The following is a 26,930-nucleotide window of genomic DNA, read 5'->3' as shown; positions in this document are numbered from 1 at the left end:
TCCATTAATCGTTTCTTCCTTCCCTCAATGGACTCCTACTGAGTCTTAGCCAAGTGTAAGCAAGTCACTGATAAGGTAACTGAAGAGTGGGCTACTACATGTATCATTGTATTTGCTTTTCTGTGACTAAGGGTTTTACACTAAGCAACAATATACTCTTACATGCACAACTGTAATAATACAGCTCATGCCATTTATTTAAGCATTTGCAGGAGGTTGCATAATGCAGACCAGGCACAATGTAAGGTCTATATTCACGAGAGGACAGGTCTTTGACAGGACTGCAAATGGTGGCAGCGGCAGTGGTCTAGCCCCCTGCTTGCAGGACGCCAGCTGGCTCACTTCCCAGTGTGCTTTCACAGCACAGATAAGAGAAAACAGGATTTCCAGTTGTGCTGCAACTGGTCTGGCTCGGATTCATCAGAGTGGAGGTGTTTCCCGCAGCTCTGTTGCCATGACTGTCGCCCAGCAATAGATTAGCTAGAACTTGGAGTAAGCATCCTCATCAATCCTTGCCATGCATGGCCCCTTTATTGTCAGCTGGGCTCTGGAGGATATGGCCCCCAGGAGAAATTTGTCTTTCCTTTTCAGCATCACTTCAATTATAGTGCTGTGCAGCCCTAATCCCCCTAACACAGGCAAAACAGTTTGAACCCGTATTCCAACAATCGGAAAATGGCCTTACCTGGCATGGACCCTTTGAATTTAAAACTTAATACGTAATCTGTCCTAAATAAGTAATTAATATAAATGTAAGGAAGCTTCACTTTAAAAAATGATCAGAACTGAATTAAGAATAGCGGTTCCTGAATTTCAACAAGTTTGGGGTTAGTAAGGTTTTAATTGTTATTATTATTATTATTAAACTGATAAAAAATGACAGTAAAGACATTTATAATGTTACAAAATATTTGTATTTCAAATAAATGCTGTTTTTTTATTTCATCAAAGAGTCCTGAAAATAATGCATCCCTATTTCCACATAAATACAGCAACGCAATAATTTTTTGGTAATAATATAAATGTTATCTGAGCACCAAATCGGCATATTAGAATGATTTCTAATTGATCATTATTCATGTGACAATGACAATAATAGCAATGGCTGCTGAAAATTCAGCTTTGCTATCACAGTAATAAATAACATTTTAAATTATATTAAAATAGAAAACATTTTAAATTGCAATCAGTTCACAATATTACTTTATTTACTCTATTTTTGATAATAATAATTTTTGATAAAAAGCTTATAAATAAATGCAGCCTTAGTGAACATGAGAGAATCCTTTCAGAAACATAACAACTTGCCAAGGTATTCAATACAGTAAGTATAATTTTTAATTAGCAATGCTGGCTTGTGAAAGGATTGTTTGAAGGTTTTCAAAAGTGTAATGAAATATTCCAAGCAGCTGTTGATTAAATGAATGAATAAGTCCCACAACTGGACTCATTTATTAAATAACGTTGTGTTATTTGTGATAAATCTTTCATATTTACTTTAATAGTTTAAGATTTCTGAGCTCCTCTAAACTGTTATTAAACAGGACAATTTGAGAGTCACACCTGTTAATATGATTGTCAATTCTGAATGTGAATATAGTTTGACTTTCAGGAGTTTTACCATACTTTCACCCTGTCTTTGTAGGCACATGTGTATGTGGCGAGTGCACTTGCTATGATGTGGATCCCTCAGGAGACTGGGGCGACATTCACGGAGAGACCTGCGAGTGTGACGAGAGAAGCTGCCATGCCATGTATGACAGATACTCGGATGATTTCTGTTCAGGTAAAGCACAAGTTGAAACATTTCCGTCAAACATCTCATTCTTAGCATCACTTTATGTTATATATATAAATTTGTATCTCACTTGTCACTCTGGCAGTGTTTTTCTAAGGTTGAAATGGTCAGTTTTGTCTTCATCAAACCCCCTCAAAAGGATACAGTTCACATTCCAAAATCCAGCAGTAAAAATACAGACATTTGCTGAAAACAGGGCAGGGTGGAACAGTTCGATATCCGTTCTCTTCATGATCTTGCATAAACACAGGCCACGTGGATTATCCTGAGCTGAAGAACAACAGATGCGGTTCAGAAACATTTCAACATCTGGTTCTAATGCTGAGGAATAACTCTGCGGCCATATGCGTTTCAATCTTATGTCCGCCTCAGAGGACCGGCTTGACAATACATTTTTTACATTCATGGTCAGCCAAACCTGTGAGTGGTGCCCTTTAACTTCAAATCCATAAACCGACACACACACCACCAATGTATAATCTTTTTCTCTATCTAGGGCAGCTTCAGGCAGAGCTTCAGTCGATCGTTCATCCATTAAAGGACTCTAAATCCTGCTATGTGTCTGTTTGAAGGTCATGGCCAGTGTAACTGTGGCAGGTGCGACTGCAAGGAAGGTTGGAATGGAAAGAAATGCGATCATCCTCTCTCCTGCTCGCTGTCTGTGGAAGCCAGTCAGAAGAAGTGTCGGGGAACCTCCAGCCTGCCCTGCTTTGGCAGAGGTAATTAAGTCTAGTGTCTATTCATCTGCACCGGAGTGGATTCCAACAGCAGCGTTTCACAGATCCAAGGTGTTGCATTTGTGGGTCGCGTGGTAGGCCAGAGGACTCTTAAAGGTGAAGTGTGTAATTTTCGACTCTCCCGATTAGTCGCTCTATGGTGTGATGCAAAGCTTGAGTGGAAAGAACAATGCTAAAATTAGCAAAACTCTCATTTGGCATGTCAGTCTTAATAGACTGCTTTGAATGAAACACATGTTGGTACATAAATAAGGTTGTTGCGGTTTGCGTCATTCTCTGAGCCTGCAGATTAATTCGAAACAGTGTTTCGGCAATAATTATAAGAGACCAAACATGTCTCTGTGGTAGTTTACTGCTAAACCCAGAAACAACACAAATACTCCAAACAGATGCAGGATGATGTCTAGAATACACACGACAAACAATGGATTTTGATAGAGCTGTGTGAATCATTGATTTCTCCTTCTTTGGATGGATTGTTTGTTTTAATCAGATTATTGATTTTCAAAACATTTACTATGGTAAACCAACGTTTAAAATGTAAAAATGAGTAGTTGTTGCCTTGTCTAGTCATTAAAATGTATTTTATGGCATACTCATAATTTATAATAAATATACATTTTTAGCTGCTAGTTTAGATGTTACCACATGCAAAACATTGTTAGGTTACCTGGCCACCAAAATATTGTAGTTACAGTAATTGTGACTGTAATAAAACTGGCTAATTTGGCATTTGTGGTTTGATTCTGTCACAGTTGAAGAACCTACATTAATTTAATAAGGTTTTATAGTAGTAACATGAATTGTAGTAAGAGTGGCTTTTGGCGGCCACCTAACAATTCAAATTTTTTAAACATATTGCCATTATCGTCTGAATTACAGTCGTATAAGGATCTATGGTACTTTTTGTAAGGGTAATTATGAACATGTAGTTTGCTTCAGGTAGGGGTGCTGGCCTGTCTCTGCATGAGTCTTGTTAGAAAGAAAAAAAAAAAGTCACAGTAGATGAATCAGAACTAGTGCAATTGTTCCAAAACAATGCTATTTCCATAGTCCCCCGCTGCAAAAGAAAGTGAAGAGCGATAATAATAGTCTTGTTTCACTGAGTGAGGTGATAATTTAACTTTAATGGAGCCCGTGTTCTGTGCGCTTGTTTTTTTAAAGGACTTCAGCCCCCGTGCTCTCTTATACTCCAGCGACATAGAGCAGATAATATAACTTGTCTCATTTTAAAAGTCAAAAATTAAATGACTCTTGCTGTAATGGCTGGGTTGAAAAAGTGTAGCCTACATATAATTCAATCCAAAATCTGTTTTACAATGCTACAGTAAATACTAAACGCTAGTCCATTTTTGTTGTAGACAGTGTCAATACTGATTCAATCCAGCGTGCCAAAGAATCACAAATGTGAACATGCGGGCTGGAAGAATGAGGTACGTAGCAGCTTTTGTGTTTTATCCCTCAAGGCTTTAGCTCTGCATGTTTCTGTAGCACCTGAAATAACACTGAATCTGGCAGCAATTCTTGTGGTGAAACTTAGAAACAAATCTTTTAGTGAACCAGATGCAATGTATTATAAATTTCTTTTTTTTTCAACACCATGTGTATAAAAAGCTAAATCCGCATAGGGATTTCTGGCTTGGATCTTAGCACTGTGAAAACTGTTTGTTCTGGTCTTTGGAGGAACATAGAGAGTAGGATGTAAGTGCCTTTAATAAAAAAGAAATTATTAAATTGTAACAAAGTCACTAAAATTAATTATTAGCTTTAAAAATTGTGTCCAAGCTCAATAATTAATTGGCTGGAAATTAAAAAAATAAAAAATAATAAAAATGAAAGAATTCCTGGAAGGAAGCCAGTTTATTTAATTAATTCATTGCAGCACTGACTGACTGAAGTGTTCCACAATTTTGTGACAAGGTGTACAAGTACAACCATGTATTCTGATTAAATAACCCATTTTTTATTTATTATTTAAATAATAATAATTATTTTAATGATTAATAATCAAGTATTATAATATTATACATAAAAGTAAAGTCACTTATATTTCTTTATAATATAGTAGCTGTTTCACCAGTGCCTGTTTCTTTTTTCTTAACTCCTTCCCTGCCATTGACGGAATTTTCTGACTTTCCATGTTTTCACTGGTGTACAACAGGAGGCGCTACTATTCATCTTCTGAAAAAGTACTGAACATCTGTATCAAAACACAGCGAAGAAGAAGCAGAAACAAGCGATTGCATGTGTATGCAGATGCATATGTAAAATAATCAGAATCAGAATCAGAATCAGAATGAGCTTTATTGCCAGGCATGTTTACACATACGAGGAATTTGTTTTCATGACAGAAGCTTCCACAGTGCAACAGAATGACAGTGACAGAACAAAAAACACAGATAAAAAAAAGAAGAATTAAGTAAATAAGGAATAAAAATATACAACTTGATAATTGTATGTACAGGTATATAACAATAGACAGTTGTATGTACAGGTATATTATGTCCAAACTGAAATGTAGACTAAGTATGTGTGTTAGATAAATAAGTGTATAAGTGTATAAATAGTGTGTGTTCCACAATTATTGTCAGGTGTTCATGAGATGGATTGCCTGAGGGAAGAAACTGTTTCTGTGCCTGGCTGTTCTGGTGCTCAGAGCTCTGTAGCGTCGACCAGACAGCAACAGTTCAAAGAGGGAGTGTGCTGGATGCGAGGGGTCCAGAGTGATTTTGCCAGACCTTTTGCTCACTCTGGATGAGTACAATTCTTGAGAGTGGGGAGGGTTGTACCAATGATTCGCTCAGCAGTCCAGACTACCCTCTGTAGTCTTCTGAGGTCAGATCTGGTAGCTGAGCTGAACCAGACAGTTATTGAAGTGCAGAGGACGGATTCAATGATGGCGGAGTAGAACTGTTTCAGCAGCTCCTGTGGCAGGTTGAACCACGATCATCTCCTCTGTTTTGAGCGTGTTGAGCTCCAAGTTGTTACTGCACCAGACAGCCAGCTCCTTAACCTCCTGTCTGTAAGCAGACTCGTCACTGTCCTGAATGAGGCCAATAAGTGTGGTGTCGTCTGCAAACTTCAGGAGCTTGACTGAGGGGTCTTTAGATGTGCAGTCGTTGGTGTAGAGGGAGAAGAGCAGTGGGGAGAGGACGCAACCCTGGGGGGTGCCAGTGCTGATCGTACAGGTGTTGGATGTGTATTTTCCCAGCCTCACTAGCTGCTGCCTGTCTGTCAGGAAGCTGGTGATCCACTGACAGACGGAGGTGGGCACGGAGAGCTGAGTTAGTTTGGGCAGGAGGAGGTTTGGAATGATCTTGTTAAAAACTGAGCTGAAGTCCACAAACAGGATCCTTACATAAGTCCCTGGTCTGTCTAGATGTTGCAGAACATAATGCAGTCCCATGTTGACTGCATTGTCCACAGACCTGTTTGCTCTGTAGGCAAACTGAAGAGGATCCAGTAAGGGTCCAGTAATGTCCTTCAGGTGAGCCAGCACCAGTTTTTCAAAAGACTTCAAGACCACAGACATTAGAGCCACAGGCCTGTAGTCATTTAGTCCTGTAACTTTGGATTTCTTTGGGATGGGGATGATGGTGGAGCGTTTGAAGCATGAAGGGACTTCACACTGCTCCAGTGATCTGTTGAAGATCTGTGTGAAGATGGGGGCCAGCTGGTCAGCACAGGATTTCAGACAGACTGGTGTAACACAATCTGGGCCTGGTGCTTTTTTCCTTTTCTGCTTCCGGAAGACCTGGCGCACCTCGTCTTCGCTGATCTGAATTGCAGGTGTGGGGGAGAGAGGGGTTGCTGGTGGTGTTAATGGTTGTGTGGAGAGGTGTTCAGAGCGGGTGTGGGGTGTTTTTTCAAACCTGCAGTAGAACTCATTCAGATCTTCTGCCAGTTGTTGATTCTCCACAGTGCGATCATAATGCGATCATCAAACATTAATCATTATATAAATCGAAACTACCTAACGTTACAGAATGAAATGATGATCCAGGAAGTGGTATTGGACCATGCAAGCTTTGGGGGTGCTGGTGGAAGTGACTGACTCTTTTCAGAATCTATGTTTTGATCTAGACATAGTTGTTGTTTTTTTTGTTCAAAATATTGCTTATTTTAACGAAACTTACCTATATTAAAGTTTTGATAAAAACAGAATGCCTGAAGCTCCTGCAGCTCCAGAGTCATTAGTTACATGGTATTTACAGCTCAGGTGATTGACTCAAAAAGTTAAAACTTTGTACTTTCAGAGGGTCCTGCATCAGCCGAGCAACTGCAATTGAGATGAATGGGAGTGCTAACAGCTAGCTTTCTCCAGTTATTATAGACCTCCTTGTCCTTATGTGTATACACTAGATCTTAAAGCTTTTCCCAAATGCAGTTTGAATGGAACCTTGTGGATTTACAGTTCAGCATCAATAATCCATAGATTTACTGTTCCTCCATGCTGTGAGCATGTGCTATGAGACGTGGCCAGCAAATGATGATTTATACATCTGTTTACATAGAATTTCACCCATGATTGGCGCTATAGGTCTGCTCGCTGCATCCATTATCCTGACAGCAGGTAATTATCCTGGTTTCCTCCGTTCTGAATTTCACTCCCACAATTAAGGACTGTCAACCTGGCTGAATCAATCCAACATTTACACAGTTCCACGGAGAAGCCCCGTATGAGGGATTCCCATGCCACATGGCAGTTGCTTGAGATTCATGAAGCATCTGACTAAAAATAGATATCTTGATTTTGTGTGTGTTAGCTGCGCTCCTTTTACTTATGTGCCCATTTTTCCTAGTTAAGAATGGTCATCATTGCCAGTGACTCGTGAAAACTCATAGCAAATGGACAGAGAGAAAGCAGGATTCAGTAGAAGAGCTCCTAAATGGTTTCGAGAGGAAACAAAGAGCCAGCTGAGATGGCGAAAAGTGAAAATCTGGAAGATTTCACATTCTCTTAAGCCTGGAATATCCTCTAGGAAACACCTGTTCTGAGAGTGTTTCTCCCGTAGATAAATTGTTTCTTTTGTAAACTTGTCAGAAATTTCATTGCATATGATCTTAACATACATCTATCATTTGACATTTAATGTTACCATTTCACGAGCTATGGTAGGATATCCAAAATATGTTTACTACATGGTTGTATATCCCTCCATTTGAGAAGCAACAAATGAGTGATTGCACTGACGGAAGCTACTGAGTGTTAGTTTTTACACTATTCATTAGCTCACTAATGCACTCTATAGATTACTGCGCAGCGCCGTATACAAAGAATGCATCTTGATTAAACATGCACAGCAGCAATCATTCAACACTCCCAGCCGTCTTACAGAAGAGGGAAAAGAGGCCTAATTTGCCACGCAGATGTTGACTGATATCCAGTGTGTTGTAGGAACTGCTTGGCGTGATGAGAGATCTTTTAAAGCAAATCAGCAGAATTAGGGCTGATTGCAATCACTTCCTCCGAGTTTGATAATGGTGGCCTTCTCTGGTGCACAAGGACCAAGTGGTGTTCTGCACTGAGAGGGAATGTACTTTCTGAATGTGGCCAATTACTATGTATATATATATATGCTGTTGAATTGTGTGCTGAATGATTAAGTATAAAGTAAGTGAATAAAATTATATAAAAATGTATCAATATGTTATAGAAATATGACATTTTCAAAACAAATATGCCGTATTAGTGAATTACACTTTATATTTATGAACATAAACATGCACAGTGCTGTCTTTGTTATGGTCCCTATAGCTGCTAGAGAGAAGCACCTGAAAAGTGGACTCGTGATGCCTTCAAATGCCACATCTTAACACAACTCATTCTGTCCTCCCTGACCTTTCATTTCCTGTGCTGATTGAAAGGCTTCCAAATGCTATGTTTCAAGATTGTCTGACAGAAGCACAATATCTCAAAAGAAAAAGTGGTAAAGCTAGTACTTCTCCCCAGATTCCTCTATATTCAGTACCAGCAAATGACGGGAAGAAGTGCATTAGAAGCAAATAAAATATGAATGCTTCTTAAAATGCGTAGAGCTGTACGTAGTGACTACAATTTGGATCATGTAATTTTTGAATCAGTGTTTTTGAATGAATTGTGCAAATGATTCTATTCTATTCTTTTCTATTATATTATATTATAATATCTGGTGTTGAATAATTTTATTCTTTCTGCTGTGTACAGTTAAGGTCATTTTATATTCATATATACAAACCTACATGCATTTGCATCTTAAACCCTACTGTGAAATGGTCCACCTTTGGTTCTTTGTGGCTCTTGACATTTCTTAATTGCACTTTAAAAGGCAGACAGTGAGAAACCTCCTCACCCCCTTTAGCACCCCAGAAGTCTCATTTGCATGAACCTCTGTATTTGGCAGGTTCATGCTTCACAGGACACATCAGGATACACTCAGCACGACTCCGGCACGCTTGTCATTTAATGTCAGAGCTGGCAGTGGTCTGTGCAGCTAAACACTGGTGTCTTTACAAGCCTGATTGTCCTTGTCAAGTTTGTGGCACAAGAGTGATACAGTCTTGGCATTCAGTCATTCCAGACATGCCAAAGAATAACTTCAAAATGGCTGTGCCCCAATTCGCATTTGTCCTAAATAGTATAAGAGATTAGAATAAGTGTGTCCTACATTGAAAATAAGCATTCCAAAGGTGGATTTCGTAAGTACACTCTTAAAAATAAATATTCTTTATTAGAATCAGTGGTTCCATGAAAAACCTTAAATATCCATGGAATCTTTTCTTTAGTGTTCTTTATAGAAAAAGCTTCCTGAAATTATTCAAATGTAGGCTACTTAATACTAAGAAGGGTTGTTTTAAGAACTGTGTATGCATATTTTTTTGCCAGGTGTTCCAATGCAGAAATTCACACTAACGCATGTAATTTTATTATGTACTGTAGTATAAATCTGTGAATCGTAACATAGCCAATGTCCCGAGAAAACTCCATAACTGTGACAATATTGTGATAGAAATCCCGATCTAACACAAAACAGCTGGAATACCTCCCTCTACAGCATTTACTCTAAATGCCCATCACTGGTTTTAAGCACCACGATCATAAATTTATAATAATGTAACTCTTAGAGATGAATTAGGGGTCATATTATTGGAAATTGATGATGCTGAGCCATTATGATGTTTAACAATTTAGAGGAATGGGGCTTTTGTCTTGGCACCTGCGCAAGCACAGCTCCCTAGAGAATTGAACTTGCCGGATGGCTGTCTCTCAAATATTGTGAAGGAATTAATTGTTTCGATTCGGACCAAAGAGCAGTACATGATCAGCGAGGGAGCCATTAATCACACTGAAGCTTCCAGCGCTGCTTTCTGCATTTATACACATATAATGCAACTAGCCACTGTGGAAGCATATGGAAAAGATACACTTTGGCTGTCTAGTGCATCATGTGTTTTGTACTGTCTTTATAAAAGCACTGAATAAAGTGCAGAATCAATTTATGCTCAGTAGTTTAGTTTGTCAGTATGATAATTTGTACATTTTAACTCATTGAGCTCCACTTGTCGCTGACAGTTCTGTATAATTTGGTACGGGTGATGGATAACGCTATTAGAGGTGTGAAAATGAACGGAATCAGACAGAAAAGACAGGTGGTTTGTCATAAAATGTTTTTCTTTACGTTTTTTGAGCACTTCTCTCTTGCATGCTTAGCAGTTAAATGTAGCCATGCAAGGCTAAGGGAAGGGCTACATGACGTCACTCACGCTAATCGATAAAGGAAAAGTGTTATGACATCACCAGTTACCGTGGCAACGGCAGCACGCAGCTTTTATCTACTTGGCAGGCTGAGGGGTTGTCAGACAGGGCGTTGCTTTGTTGTTCTCCTCGCCTGCACGGAGCTGGAGTTGTAACGGCTGTCAATGTCAAACAACGACAGTGCCACTTTAGCAGACTAATGTGCTCTATGATAAGCATAGACCGAGGCATTCTGTGCTTTTCAGTACAATGAGCTTTCCGGTTGACCTTGATAAGCCAAATTCAAGGTGAAACGTAGATTCCAACTACCTTCATACAAGATCTTGATAAGAAAATAGCAAAAATAGCCACATATTAGATTGCTTTGGGTTTCACTGTTATGTTTGGTTTTCTTGCCAGTCACAGAGTATTTGTGTGTTTCAGGGCAGTGTTTGTGCGGTCAGTGCACATGCCACCCACCCGGAGATAAACGCGTACACGGGAAGAACTGTGAGTGTGACGACAGGCAGTGTGAGGACCTGAACGGAGAGATCTGTGGAGGTAATACACACAAACACACACAGCAGGATGAGATAAGCATTAATGGTGCCATTGTCTGACCATCTCTAGATGCTGCTGGTCTATGGGTCAGAGCGATGTAATGCTCATCAAGACTGCATTTATTTGCTAAAAATACAGTAAAAACAGCAATCCTGTGAAATATTCTTACATTTGCTGAATTTTCAGCAGCCATTACTCCAGTCTTCAAAGTCACATGATTTTTTCAGAAATTATTCTAATATGTTGATTTGGTGCTCAAGCATTTATTATTATCAGTGTTAAAAACAGTTTCTTTGATAAATAGAAAGTTCAAAACAACAGCATTTACTGAAGTATTAATTCTTTTGTAACAAGTCTTTACTGTTACTTTTAATTAATTGAATGTGCTCTTGTTGAATAAAGTATTCTTTTTTAAAAATCTTATTTTTCTATATTTTCCAATATAATATAACAATTTACAATTATGATAAAATGGGATACTTTAGAGTTTATATAACTTTACTGTCAAATGTAAATCTGGATATTAAGTTAGATGTAAAATATTTTTTGTACATAATTGGCTCAGAATTAAAAAAAGAGCAAAATTTGCTCTTGAAAAAATAAGAGAAGCTAACTTTCTTTTTTGCCTCTAGTTGATCTTTTATATATATATATATATATATATATATATATGCGGTGGGTCTAAATTGTTTATTTTTACACTACATAGGGGGCTTCTATGAAAGCTCTTGCTTCTTGGAGTTTTTTTTATTTTTTATATAATGATCATGTACAAGCTTGTGGGTTTAAATATTAATCCACAGAGACTCCAGCTAACTGTACAATGTATCATTCAGTCAACTGAGAACACTGAGGTATTAGGTCTGTATTTTTATGTATGATGATTGAATGTAAAATATACTTACAAAATAAGACTTTAGGGATATTGACATTGAACACTAGAGAACTAATCATGTAATATATACAGTTTTGCCAAGGGCAAGTAGGTAATTAATAGAGAATCAGCATCTGCCCTGCCGTAGTTCATGGCCGCTGTCAAATCATACACATTGTTTCCATACAGGCAAAGATGTGCACTTTTTATTTAACAGAGACAAGTGTTTGTCAAAAAACTGTCATGTTAGTGTATATTAGAATTTAGATGTGAGGGTGAGTTAGTAAACCATAATCAAACTTCCATCAGTTTTACCTATTCAGGCCAATTTGCAAAACGGTTGCATACATCACAGGTGAACACTGACAGTGTAAACAGCCAATCATGTAGTGCTATGGAGGCACTGCTTTCATTCACATGACTTGTCGCATGTATTTTGAACACTTTAGGATCTCCATGAAAAAGCAATGAGATGAAGGATGGCAAATCTATCTCTGAAACTTTATCCCCTGGTGTTGCTCTTGGACATTGTAACTTTGGTAGCACTTTATTTTACAGTCCTGTTCCTCATGTGCATACTATGTACTTATTATAGTAATTACAATAAAGGTAATAACCTTTAACCTACCCCATGTACCTTATATTACCAGTACTTTCTTAGGTAAGTACACTGTTAGTACACTGTAAATAAATGTAAGTACACGTACTGTAAAATAAAGTGCAACCGAACTTTTCTAATAATTTTGAATGATATATTATTCGATCTCATATTTCAATAATTTTGCTTTATAGCTGTACTGTTAATTATTTTCTCATTCGAATAAAGAGGCACTCCTTGGAGAAAATACCTCTTCTACAGGCCTGCCAAAATGATTAATTAATATTTTAAAGTCGATCCTACTTCTCTAAAAAGTTTGCAGTCTTGTTTGAAGCATTTAAGCACAGACAGTTGACTTGGCAAAGTTTTTGCCGAGGCCAAATCCACACCACTTTGGTCATATCATTTTAATTTACATTTTCTAAGGCTATTTGCCCTTGAATAGCAGCTTGAATCATGTATATCACAGTATGTACTGTACTTTGAGATGAAGACACCACAGGAATATTGGCACTGAAAATAATTGTCACTTGTGTATTCCTAGAATTTGTTGACATAGAAACAGACTTTACAGATTCTAGTCATTCCATCAGTGACTAGAAAGCTATACTATACAAGATGATTTTCAAGCTCTCCTGCTGGGGTTTTCAAGTCATACCTGAGCATGTCTGTTTCTTTGCATGTATACAACTGTGTCACGAGTGCTTGTCCCGACAACAATGTGCGTGAGGCCACATAGATCTGTTGCTGTACGACTTTCACTCCAAGGTCAAGAAGATTATTGCTTTCAATTTCTTCTCCACACTTCCGCCACTCAGCCATATGCAGGAATGGCATGTCATGTAATTAATCAGAATACAAATTTTAATTGCTTGACAGCCCTAATATATTTCTAATCTGTATCTTGTGTGTGGAGTTTTCTTTTTTATATACTTAATATACTTGATATCTCCTGAAATAATAATAATAATAATAATAATAGAATAATATTAATATAAAATCATCAAATACTGTAGTTGTCCATTTTCATTCGAATGGTGTTAATTTGTTTAATACAACAAGCATATTTGACTTACAAACTAGTGAGTGTCTCCATAATGGAACAGAAAGCATCAGGACACTATATTTAACTTGAAAAAATATGCTGTTACAAATGACTGGCTAAAAAGATCAGTTTTAGCTTATTAATTTCACTATCAATGAAAAATATCTATAATGTATATATATGTCACCAATATAAATCTTTACAACTACAATTCTCTACTGTATAGAAATGCCATTCGAGGAACCCCCTGTGAAAATGTGGTGATAGATGAGCACAAGCATTTCACCCGTGGTACACGCCAGTATCTAAAGAACAACATTTCTCCTCTTTGGTGGGGATACAAATTTAATGCTGCTGCTTTCTGAATGCTTATTGTGTTGTGTCACTAAGCGACCAGCCACCAGAGCTCGGCCCACTGCCCTTGTGTGGACCAGCCCTAGGAGATGTTTAAATATGTATAGGGCTCGTCTGCTGTGGCTGCCCGAGTCACACAGACAGATGAGAGCCTGCTAACGGAGGAGAAATGTGGAAACACAGCGTGCCTCCAGCTCTCAGCTCAGAGAGAGACAGCCGTCACACACGCTGTTGAAATGTTCATCTCAGCTAATTGCATGGACGGTCCTGCAGGACTGAATTGGTGTTCAAATAAAGGGTAGCCTTCAGATATGCCTATCATGGGATCTTTAGCCCTTGAGAAGCCATTCCAGCTGTATTAACATGAAAGTGTTTTACTGAAATGTAGGATCATCAATATTTCAGATTGGATTTATATCGTTTTAAGAGGCACTTGCCCGAGAGTTTAAGACTAGGCTACATTCTTTGGAAAATATCCTTCTAAAGATAGGTGTGAGAAACACCGTGATTTGGAACATGCCCACACTCGAATTGCATTTACGGGCGGGATAATGGGGAATCACAGGTGCGCTTTAATTGAAAGGACTGGGGTGCCACTCACCAAAGCAATTAAATGCTCTCGTAGGCTGGCTGATTGAAGCAGTCAAGCATGTAGCTCTACCAAGAGTGCATCAAACTTCAAGCCTGTATACCTACACCCACAAAATAAACGAATGAGAAAGACGAAGACAAAGAGCCACATAAAAAAAATGTTTTTTTTCCATGCAGTTATTATAAGGTGCAATGGGAATACAAGCACACACACACCACTCCCTCCCTTAATGAAAACTGTGTAATGACCAAAAAAATAGTTTTCTTTTTATCGAATATTGATGGTACAACATAAACTGTGTTGTTAAAAAATAAATGGGAGATGGTTTGTTTTGATTAAACATCATCCAGAAATAAAGGGATGCATGAAAATGACTTCCCAGCCTGGGGCAAAAGTACATATTTATTTGAAATAGCCACTACAGTGCCTGTTCTGTATATTTAATCACTTTGGCATTTCATAACCTCCTAAATAAGTGTTTTATAAGAACTCAATATCTTTACAAGCAAATTTCTCAAATGAATCTCCATTGTGATTTGGCCCACAACACATATGTTTTCTCTCAGTTGTGGAAAATAAACTAATGAACTGTTTTATTTATTCTTCTACTTAACAGTATGTATGTTAGTATGTTATACAGGTGCTGGTCATATAATTAGAATATCATCAAAAAGTTGATTTATTTCACTAATTCCATTCTAAAAGTGAAACTTGTATATTATATTCATTCATTACACACAGACTGATATATTTCAAATGTTTATTTCTTTTAATTTTGATGATTAGAGCTTACAGCTCATGAAAGTCAAAAATCAGTATCTCAAAATATTAGAATATTACTTAAGACCAATACAAAGAAAGGATTTTTAGAAATCTTGGCCAACTGAGAAGTATGAAAATGAAAAGTATGAGCATATACAGCACTCAATACTTAGTTGGGGCTCCTTTTGCCTGAATTACTGCAGCAATGCGGTGGCATGGAGTCGATCAGTCTGTGGCACTGCTCAGGTGTTATGAGAGCCCAGGTTGCTCTGATAGTGGCCTTCAGCTCATCTGCATTGTTGGGTCTGGTGTCTCTCATCTTCCTCTTGACAATACCCCATAGATTCTCTATGGGGTTCAGGTCAAGCGAGTTTGGTGGCCAATCAAGCACAGTAACACTATGGTCATTGAACCAGCTTTTGATACCTTTGGCAGTGTGGGCAGGTGCCAAGTCCTGCTGGAAAATGAAATCAGCATCTCCATAAAGCTTGTCAACAGAAGGAAGCATGAAGTGCTCTAAAATTTCCTGGTAGATGGCTGCGTTGACTGTGGACATCAGAAAACACAGTGGACCAACACCAGCAGATGACATGGCAGCCCAAATCATCACAGACTGTGGAAACTTCACACTGGACTTCAAGCAACATGGATTCTGTGCCTCTCCACTCTTCCTTCAGACTCTGGGACCTTGATTTCCAAATGAAATGTAAAATTTACATTCATCTGAAAAGAGGACTTTGGACCACTGAGCAACAGTCCAGTTCTTTTTCTCCACAGCCCAGTTAAGATGCTTCTGGCGTTGTCTCTGGTTCAGAAGTGGCTTGGTAGCCCTTTTCCTGAAGACGTCTGAGCGTGGTGACTCTTGATGCACTGACTCCAGCTTCAGTTCTCTCCTTGTGAAGCTCTCCCAAGTGTTTGAATCGGCTTTGCTTGACTCAAGCTTGCAGTCATCCCTGTTGCTTGTGCACCTTTTCCTACCCAAATTCTTCCTTCCAGTCAACTTTGCATTTAATATGCTTTGATACAGCACTCTGTAAACAGCCACACCTTTCAGTAATGACCTTCTGTGACTTACCCTCTTTGTGGAGGGTGTCAATGTTCGTCTTCTGGATCATTGCCAAGTCAGCAGTCTTCCCCATTATTGTGGTTTCAAAGAACAAGAGATACCCAGAATTTACACTGTAAGGATGGTCATTTATTCAAACTCAAATGTAAATATTCTAATATTTTGAGATACTGATTTTTGACTTTCATGAGCTGTAAGCTCTAATCATCAAAATTAAAAGAAATAAACATTTGAAATATATCAGTCTGTGTGTAATGAATGAATATAATATACAAGTTTCACTTTTTGAATGGAATTAGTGAAATAAATCAACTTTTTGATGATATTCTAATTATATGACCAGCACCTGTATATAGATATTTTATATAAAAATACCTGCTATGTATCTATAAGTGCTTTAGATAGTCAGAAAAAACATACTGAGCACTAAATAGACTGTTTATATTATTGTCTATATTTTTATTTTGAGGCACATACTTTTGTTTGGTTTTAATATCTAGAACATATTTCTGCCCAGCCAGATGTAGTCTAGGGGAATTCCTAATTTTTTCTTTACCAAGCACTGTTCCAGAAAGGAGCTGTTTGGAGGAGGAGCTCTTCTATAGCTCAGTGTGCATCTCACAGTGAGTCACCAACTGCTCTTTAAAGATTAAGAGAAAAACACCATTCAGCTTCAGGGAACATTTCGTTTCCTTACAGCCTACATGAAATAACGCCCATGCACAGATCTGCCAAAGTGGTGCTCTTGCAAATACCTTTAAACAAATAAGTGACCAGAAGTGACGAGGACATTCAAAATGACCATTTTATATAAACTCAAAGGCCGAAAACATACTCGCACACTACAGCTTTTCAACCCATTTCAAGCGGTGGTAACAAACCTCACTACTCAAATGATGACAGAGTTGCATCCAAATGCTTGTTATTATTTGGAGTAGCAATGCAACAAATTAAAAAATAAAGCGTTTTGTCATATTGCAAAGCTTTTTTTTTTGGAAAAACGTTGTCACAAATTTTTTACTGCCGTCACCTACATACTTGCTACAGTTTTTCATGTAATAAACCATTTTGGGAAGTATATTTAACCAATTTCTTCCGAACACAAGCACTGTTGTTCTGAATGCTAATCCTAAAACAACTGCAAGTGTCATACGGTTTTACAGTTTAACAAGAAACACCACATTAATAGAATTAAAGTGCAACTTTTGGATACAATATTTAAATTGCTTACAAACTGTCGTCTTTCTTTGCCAACTAACATCCAAATAAAGTTAAAGCACTCTGTCTTCGAGCAACAGAGTAGTCGTGTTTCTGAATGAATCAGTGGTTTTGAACAAATCAGTTCAGTGAATGAGTCAATGACTCACTCGTTTTGTTCCTGAATGAATCAGTGGTTTTGAAAAAATCAAGTGAATGATGCAATGACTCACGCGTTTTGTTTCAGAATTAATCAGTGTTATGAACAATGATGGAATGACTCATTCTTTAAGACAGTCCCTTGTCGCCACCTACTGGCATAATGGTGTAACTTGCTGGTAATCGTTGAAAACCCCGACTATACTACTACGGCAGCAGGAACAAAGGATTTGACTGAGCAATTTATACAGTCAGATCGTTACGAATGCCGTAATGCTGACTCATCCAACACGATCAGAGAGGCTATAGAATGGTTCATCCCACGGGGTCCATAAGTGATAAGAACCATATACAGCAACACCATTAGCCAGTCAGTAAACGAATACCTGTCTGTTTGAACCAATTATATTTGCCTGGATCAGTCAGCCCGTTGCTTTGTTTTGGCAGATATAAATGGTGGTTTTCTTTGGTAAGGAGAGAAAGTGATTGTGTGTGCGCGCGCTTGTGTGTGTGCTATGTGTCTCCCCCAGGCCACGGCTTCTGCTCGTGTGGCCGCTGTATCTGCAGTGATGGATGGTTTGGGAAGCACTGCCAGTTCCCCCGCAGCTGTGACATGACGGACGAGCAGAGCAAGAGCCTATGCGAGACGGCCGACGGCGTCATATGCTCTGGAAAAGGTAGGAGGGACGACGCTTCGAGCGGCACCTTAAGATGTAACATAATTGTCAGTCATCTCTTAAAAATGAAAGTGGGTTCCCTCATTTGTTTGGTGCGGAACGAACTGAGCTATTAAATCGATTTCCCACATATGCTCCTTTAATGAGGTGGATAGTAAACACAACTGAACAACTATTTCCACCAATCAATTCTGTTCATTGGGGAGGGTTTATGCCACATTTAGTTGTTAGAGACAGAAATTATTGAAGAGGGAGAGGGAGAGAGAATGGGATTGGTCAATCAAATTTGCATCTCCATAGGAGCTGTGGCATAGTGGTTGGATGTTCTGCTCGCATCATGTTCCAGTAGCTTGTGTTAATGAAACCAAAAGAGATTACTGACGAAAATGTTAGTTAATGTCATTTTAATGTGGAATATATGTGCTAAATTGAAAAGATTTTGAAGGAAAAACTACCACTAAAACAAAAATCTGTGTAAAATGAACACGCCATATTCCCGCCTATTTGTATTAAAGGTAAAGAGATACAGACTATTATAGCTTTTCTCTAAAGTCAAGCAGAAACTGTAAAACATGTTTGCTGACTGTCTGACAGAAACCTCAACATATAATTTGCTCTTCCAACCCGTACACCTGCTCTCGAAAACACACAACACTGAAAATGAAGCTTTAGGTTTTACGCTTTAATAAGAGGCCAGCTTCACTATTTGTATACGACCTGTCAGCATCCTGGAAAAAACGATAAAGCCTAGCCAATTTCTACTTGACACATAGTCCTCTGAGTATTCATCTCCTTTCTCTGGGCATGTAAAGTGACACACTAATACGCTTTATAGGGTTTGTCTGCGCCGATGACGGAACACTGTTTGTTTTTGTTGCCTGGCTGGTGAAAATAAGAAATTCCTCTAAGATCTGGTTTCACATGGTCTACTCAATAATTTTCTCAAATTAATGCTTGGAAATCAGCAGGAGAGTTGTTCTGCTTGTCATAACAACATCAACATTATTAAGACTGAAACACTGAAGGAATTAAATGGATTTTTTTCACAGTAAAGATTCATGGGTAGGTGAATATGTGGGTTGCTTGTTGTAGCTCCCAGGAGAATAATACTGTGGGAAATGACAAGGGATGTACTGTCTGATGGGCTGCCTACACTTTGATTGATAAGACTGACTTATAAAGAATGTTCTTTGAAAGCTTTGTACTTTTCACTGTATCATGTTTGTAAGGTGCAGCACAGCTGTTAATGACAGACCGGTGCCCCATATTATGCAATTTCCTGGATCCTATATGTAATATGAGAATCCCAGCTCATAAGACTTGTTTTGCAGAGTCATGTTGACTAATATCTGGAGAACGATATTTTCTGCAAAGCATCGTAAGCCTAAAGACATTGTAGAAATCATTGGCACCAATGGTCTCTACTAGGGCTGGGTATCAATTCAGATGTCCCAATTAGATTCGATTTCGATTCACAAGCTCTTGATTCGATTCTCGATTTTTTGATTACATTCAGTGAATATAGTTTTAATAATGCTATTGATATTTCTAAAAAATGAACAGTAAAAATCAGTTTACAAATGGTGAATTAATAAGAAATTAAGAGCCACAGGCCTGAATTTTAAAGCTTTTTTTTTTTTTGTATAGAGTCCAAATTCTTTTTTAAAACAATAGTTCTTAACTATTCAATAAATGTTCTTCTTAATTTTTCTGATAATCAGATGAAGGCATAAAACATTAATTTAATTTATCCTAATCAAATGAAAATTAAACCCCTTTATTTGTTGGCAAACAAAGTGCTGCACAACAGAGGTTTACTGTTAAAATTAAAAAGAAAACAAATGTGGAAAAACATTTTTTAATATTTATTAGTAGTAGTAGTAACGTTGTTGTTACACTGACTCTTAGGACTGATAAATAGTAATATTTCTGACAGTTTCTGCATGTTAAACTCTTTTTTTTTTTTTGACGGGTTGCCATGATGAACTTGCAGCTGCTGTGTATGTGATATGGCGGTAGTTTTCTCAAATTAAACGGTACAATGCTAATGAAGTGACTCTCAGAGCAGCTGGAGATGATATTCTTGTGTTTTATCGTCAAATAGTGAGATGGCAGAAGCTTAAAACACCGCGAGCGTCGTCCGCGCTTTAGTAAACAAAACAGGGCGTCGCGCCATCTGCCATTCATTCATTCATTCATTCATTCATTCATTGCGGAAATCAAGGCGCCTTATGCGTGATGTCAAATGCTTCCACAGATTCGCAGTATTACTATAGAATTTTACATGAGCATTGCATATCACGCATATTGCTTTGTTCTTATCAACACTATCTCCGCCATGATAAGCACTGAATGAATGACACATTTTCTGTTGTAACATCGCGCAAGGTAAATAAGAGGGTGACCTCTAGTGAAGAAGACTAATGATAAGATTCACATTCATCAGATCTTGTTTTAAATGTTTGCTGAAATAAATACCGGAAAAGGTCGATTCGCGGCTTTTGAGAATCGTTATGGAATCGACGTCATTTAAAAAAATGATTAATCGAAAAATCGATTTTATTTTATTTTTTTAATTATTATTATTATTTTTGCCCAGCCCTAGTCTCTGCCATCTACTCAGGATTATGATGCTTTGGGGGGAACCAATTAGCACTTATTTTACACAACATTTACTCAAAGGGGGAGATAACACTTGAGCAGTAAAACTTATCCAGCAATACTGGTGATTTAAATTATGTGATACTAAATTGCTTCCCCGTTTTAGGAAACTGCAATAGATTATAGATAAATTACTGTGCACATGTAATGTCAACAGAGTAACTTTCTTGGAAAAACTGCAATCTTTATTAATAATACTTTAAAGGAATAGTTAACCAAAAATTGAAAATTTGTGGAAACTTTACTTACCCTCATTCCATGCAATAAGCATATAATTTTGTTTCTTCATCGGAACAGATTTGGAGAAATTTAGCACTACATCACTTGCTCACCAATGGATCCTCTGCAGTGAATGGGTGCCATCAGAAAGAGAGTCCAAACAGCTGATAAAAACATCACAATAATCCACAAATAATCCACTCAATTCCAGTCCATCAATTAGCATCTTGTGAAGTGAAATCTGTGTGTTTGTAATAAATCCATCGAAGCAAAAACAGTCCAAAATGGTGTTAAACAAATATGTTGGTAGAATTTTGGACTTTCACTGGATGTAGAGTTATGGTATTCTGATGGTGATTTAAAGTTAAAATGAACATGCAGCTTTTTACTTCACAAGACATTAATTGATGGACTGGAGTCATGTTGTGGATTATTGTGATGTTTTTTATCAGCTGTTTGGACTCTCATTCTGATTGCATCCATTCACTGCAGAGGATCCATTGGTGAGCAAGTAATGTAATGACATGTTTCTCCACATTTCATCTCAGATAACCTGAGGGTGAGCAAATGTTCAGCATTTTTTATTTTTGAGTGAATTATTATATTAAAAGCACAGTAAAATTCCACATACATACATTTAATAATTTTTTTTACACAAATGTATCTGACATTTATCTGTAGTGATCCAAAACAAGAAAATAATCAGTGACTTATTGGCATCAGCCAGAATTTTATTAATGGTGCAGCTGTATCATCAACCAATGCATATTATTTCCAAGTGGCCAAATATCGGCCAATCGACTGGCCTAGCTTGTATATATTGGTCTATTCCTGACTCAGTAGGAACATGAAATTGGACCTTGTAAACAACTGCTGTTTCACACATTTAGAAAAACAATTTACCCTATTTAAATTCCAATTAGGAACCGTATCACAGCTTTAAGTGTTTTATAATCACGTGAAATAGCACAGGAGAATAAGGGAAGACTAATGGATCTCCAATGGTTATGTGACTGAAGGCTAATTTGTTCTTGCAGGCTCTTGTCACTGCGGTCGCTGTATCTGCTCACCACAGGAGTGGTACATTTCAGGGGAATTCTGCGAGTGCGACGACAGGGAGTGTGACAAACATGACGGGCTGGTTTGCACAGGTATGTGTTCAAATGCAGCAGCGCTCCTCCAAACACCCACTCGTGCGCTGACAGATCTCTTTGTGACGGATATTGAGGTTCTCTGATGTGGCTGCCGTTTGATTAGACAGCTCTGTACGACTCTTAGGCTGAGCCGTCCAATCAGTGGACTCCTGCTGTGTTCTTCTCGTCCTGCTTTTCAATGGGAAAGAAGCTCTGGAGAGAGTCGAGGTTTTCCTTAAAAGCCTTGAAGAGTTGACTAGTCAGTGTTAATAAAAAGCACGATAAATATTTATTATCACGATAGCTCAAGGGCTTGAGGAGGCTTGGACAGCTGCTTAGAAACTTATTGGTCTAATGACTTCATTATCAGTTGCCATGTCATTTAACCAAGTATAAAGTTCCTGGTGCAGAGATGCAAAATTCACTACAAAACAAGCCGAAAAAACACAATTGATAAAAGGAATGCATAAATGTGTCTGTTAAATGTCACTCATTAGCATATTAACGATTAGGGCATATGTCATCATTTCCATATTCATAAGGATTATTAAAACTATTTTCTCATGTTGCTCAGAAAAAGCCTTTTCTCTATAGATGAAATGCAAAAGCATACAATCAGCCAATTCTTCCCCTTACCTTGGGTAACAGTAATGCACTCAGCCTTTATAATTATAATCATGCAAAAATGTGCCTGCCAGTTTCTAAATAATAATTTTCATGGCTTCTTCAGTAAGATATTCTCATTACACCCGCAATTGATGAGCGCTGCGGAAAATTCAATGTATTAGGGAAAGCCAAGGCTTAATTTCATGCACAGCAGATGCGAATTCCAACTGTTTTGGGCATTGATACAATATACGGCTCTTCTGAGTGAAAGCTGCTGTCACATTCAGCATACATTCTTCTAACAGCGTATGTAAACAACCTCACCTCCGCTGATTGACAAGTGGCAGCCCACTTCATTGAACGAACCTATGTAACTATATGGACCCTATTGTAAATTCCCTCCTTTTAAGTGGCTGTAGAAAATGTTAGACACTCTGTATACATCAATATGGAGTTCTTTGCCATACACTCTACTACATGCATTAGACTTTTACATTAGCATGTTTCTAAGATAATGTGTTTCGATAATAATCCAATGCAAGGGTTTTCAAACATTTTGAGCCCAAGGACTGCCAAATGGCAGCTGTATATTTCCATGTAGACCCATTTATACTATGTGAGAAAGAGCATGATATAATAAAGTGGTTTATAAAATAAAACTACTGTTTTGAGCCAAAACAAATAAATAAACTGTTATTTGGAAAAGAAGCAATATGAGTTTTTTCCACACTATTTACGTTAGAAACTTTCTTAGAAATATTTTATATTAAATTATAAATAGTGCTGGGCAACAATTAATAAATCTAAAATAAAATTGATTGTGCACATACTATATGTGTGTGTATTGTATATATTTATTATGTACAGTCATGGCCAAAAATATCGGCACCCTTGGTAAATATGATTAAAGGCTGTGAAAATTAATCTGCATTGTTAATCCTTTTGATCTTTCATTGGATAATAAGAATTTAAAATGGGGGGAAATATCATTATGAAATAAATGTTTTTCTCTAATACACATTGGCCACAGTTAACGGCACCCTTTTATTCAATACTTTTTGAAACCTCCATTTGCCAGTTTAACAGCTCTAAATTTTCTCCTATAATGCCTGATGAGGTTAGAGAACACCTGACAAGAGATCAGAGATCATTCCTTCATCCAGAATCACTCCAGACCCTTTAGATTCACAGCTCCATGTTGGTGCTTCTTCTCTTCAGTTCACCCCACTCATTTTCTACAGGGTTCAGGTCAGAGGACTGGAATGGCCAGCAGAAGCTTGGTTTTGTGCTCAGTGACCCATTTTTGTGTTGTTTTTGAGTTTTGTGTTTGGATTATTGTGCGGTTGGAAGATCCAACCATGGCCCATTATAAGATTTCTAACAGAGTCAGTCACTTATTTATTTTTTATCTGTTGGTATTTGATAGAATCCATGATGTCATGTGTCTAAACAAGATGTCCAGGACCTCCAGCAGAAATATAGATATACAGCAGTATATTTTATTGTACACATGGGGTACTTTTTATCCCTGTGTTCACCAAACCCATCTTGAGTGTTTGCTGCTAAAAAGTAAATTTTTTAGTTACATCTGACCATAGAAGCCAGTCCCATTTGAAGTTCTAGTCGTGTCAGATAACTGAATATGTTTTATTTTGGATGAGTGAGGAGAATTTTTCTTGAAACCCTCCCAAACAACATGTGGTGAAGTAGGTTCTGTTTGACAATTTTTTTTATGGTTTTCTGACCCCAAGACTCAACTATGTTCTGCAATTCTCCAGCTGTGGTCCTTGGAGAGTCTTTAGCCACTCAAACTCTCCTTCTCACCGTGCATTAGGACGATATACTGTAGACCAGTGGTTTTCAATCCTGGTCCTGGGGACCCACTGCTCTGCACATTTTGTATGTCTCTCTTATTTGACAAACTCAGTTCAGTTCATGGATATCCCTCCTAATGAGCTGATGATCTGAATCAGGTGTGTTAAATAAGGGAGACACATAAAATGTGCAGAGCAGTGGGTCCCCAGGACCAGGATTGAAAACCACTGATATAGACACACGTCCTCTTCCAGGCAGTTTTGTAACATTTTATGTTGATTGGGAATTCTTAATTATTGCCCTGAAGGTGGAAATGGGAATTTTCACTGCCCTAGCTCTTTTCTTAAAGCCACTTCACTAATTTGTGAAGCTCAAATTGTGAAGCTTTTGCTGCATATCAGAAATATATTCTTTGGTTTTTCTCATTGTGTTGGATGATTAAGGGAATTTGGGCTTTGTTTTCCTTCCTATTTATATTTCTGTGAAACAGGAAGCCATGGCTGGATAATTTCATGTTCATAATCACCATGGAGTGCTCAAAATTGTGAATATGAATGGGAATATACTTCAGAGATATTTTACTCATAAGAATTTCTAGGGGTGCCAATAATTGTGCCCAACGTGTGTTTGAGAAAAACATTTATGTCATAATGATATTTCCTCCCATTTTAAATTCTTATTATCCAATGATTTTTGTGAATTTTATAAATAAAAGATCAAAAGGATTAACAATACAGATAAATTTTCACAGCCTTCTTTGATAAATTTTTTCCAAGGGTGCCGATATTTTTGGCCATGACACACACGCATGTATATATTTAATGAAAATATTTTATGTTTATATATATATATATATATATATATATATATGAATATAAATATATGCATGTAAATACACGTAAATATTTTCAAAATATATACTGTATGTTTGTCTTTATATATACATAAGTACACACACATATATTATATGAACAAAAACTTTTATTTTGGATGCGATTAATTATAGCCCAGCACATTAAAAAATAAATGTTAATATAAATTTATATTAATTCTATTATTATAAATATATTTTTCACACTAAGTGTAGTTCCAAAGCTGTTTATCACTTAAAATTGACAGCCCAAAATCAATCAATCAATCAATTAGTCAATTAATCAATCAATCACAAATTTTAAACCTCTTGCCCTAAGGGACCCTGGGCTCCCCTTCTTTAATTTGCATAAAAACACATTGCACACAAATATTGGATAAAATAGTTTTGTTTTTTTTAGATTAAACATTTTTACTTATACTTTTCAGAATTTAATTTAAAAAAGATTTACATTTATTGGGATATTTATTCACATTAAATGCTGTCTACTCACTAGATTTTAGAAGACAGCTATTGACTTTTGTCCAGTAGGCCAGTACTTTTTGTAATGGAAAATGATTGATTGAGTTTGATTCTAATTGCAAACAGTTGAGATATATACTAAATCGTTAGACAAAGTGATACATTTAAATTGGCTCATTAAGCATCACAGATAATAATTTTGTGTACATCAAATTACATTTACAAAAGCTGAATAAAAAGAGCAGTAACACTATGTAATCATACTAGTGCCACTACATGGACTGAATTTGAACTGAATAGACAGGACCCCAGAGAAAGTGGCTCCAAAACTTGCATTTGTACTTGGTTTCCCTTTGCACATTCTGCCAAGGGGGTGTGAAGAGAGAAAGCATGTCGAGACTTGGAGAGTGATGATCTGGGTTTCTCAGTTCTGTCTCTCCTCTCAACTTCTGTTCCAGGGAACGGCGTGTGCAACTGCGGAAATTGTGACTGCTGGGATGGCTGGACAGGAAACGCCTGTGAAATCTGGGTTGGAGAGGAGTATTAACCCCTGGTAGACACTTAAAGACTGTTTCTGTTGTCAATCAAGACAAGAAAAGGGCGGCTGCACCAACGGCAAACAAGGGAAAATTGATATAAGAGATCTGTGCAATATAACGGCATTCAAATTTTCTTAGTTATGTGGTTTAAATTCCATTATATGCACATAAAACAGCCATGGGAGACGACATCTATAATCCTCTATAGTTTTTCATTTAACTATATATATATTTGAAAATTGTGTATAATAATGCTTACATAGACTATTGACTGGACACATGAGCACTAAAAGGAGAGGATCCATGCAAATGGCCAACAAACAAGTAAGAGCATTTTATTAATTTTCAGATTGCTGTTTTTCAGAGCTCTGCTTGTGTGCAATGTTTTTATGATCCTATTTTATGTATGGTAAGTTCCATGTGACAAAAGTTGTATACAGCCTGATGCCAATAAATTTACCATGCTCTGAGATGTCATGAGAATGAGAAA

The 26,930-nt window shown here is 37.4% G+C and overlaps 1 protein-coding gene across 1 annotated transcript in view; it reads left to right on the top strand.

The window, feature by feature from the left end:
* The window catches only part of itgbl1 (integrin, beta-like 1), a 46,494-nt gene extending 19,582 nt beyond the window's left edge, over window positions 1-26,912 (top strand). Inside the window, exons 6-11 of the mRNA XM_058787706.1 lie at window positions 1,646-1,786; window positions 2,371-2,517; window positions 10,694-10,810; window positions 17,988-18,134; window positions 22,052-22,165; window positions 26,360-26,912. Of these exons, the coding sequence (XP_058643689.1) occupies window positions 1,646-1,786; window positions 2,371-2,517; window positions 10,694-10,810; window positions 17,988-18,134; window positions 22,052-22,165; window positions 26,360-26,448 (755 nt within the window). The 3' untranslated portion in view covers window positions 26,449-26,912. The remainder of the gene's footprint in view (window positions 1-1,645; window positions 1,787-2,370; window positions 2,518-10,693; window positions 10,811-17,987; window positions 18,135-22,051; window positions 22,166-26,359) is intronic.
* Window positions 26,913-26,930: the final 18 nt, after the last annotated feature.

This window comes from Onychostoma macrolepis, chromosome 09 (genome assembly GCF_012432095.1).
Source record: "Onychostoma macrolepis isolate SWU-2019 chromosome 09, ASM1243209v1, whole genome shotgun sequence".
Classification (NCBI taxonomy): domain Eukaryota; kingdom Metazoa; phylum Chordata; class Actinopteri; order Cypriniformes; family Cyprinidae; genus Onychostoma; species Onychostoma macrolepis.
This window is presented reverse-complemented; position numbering and strand designations above follow the sequence as displayed.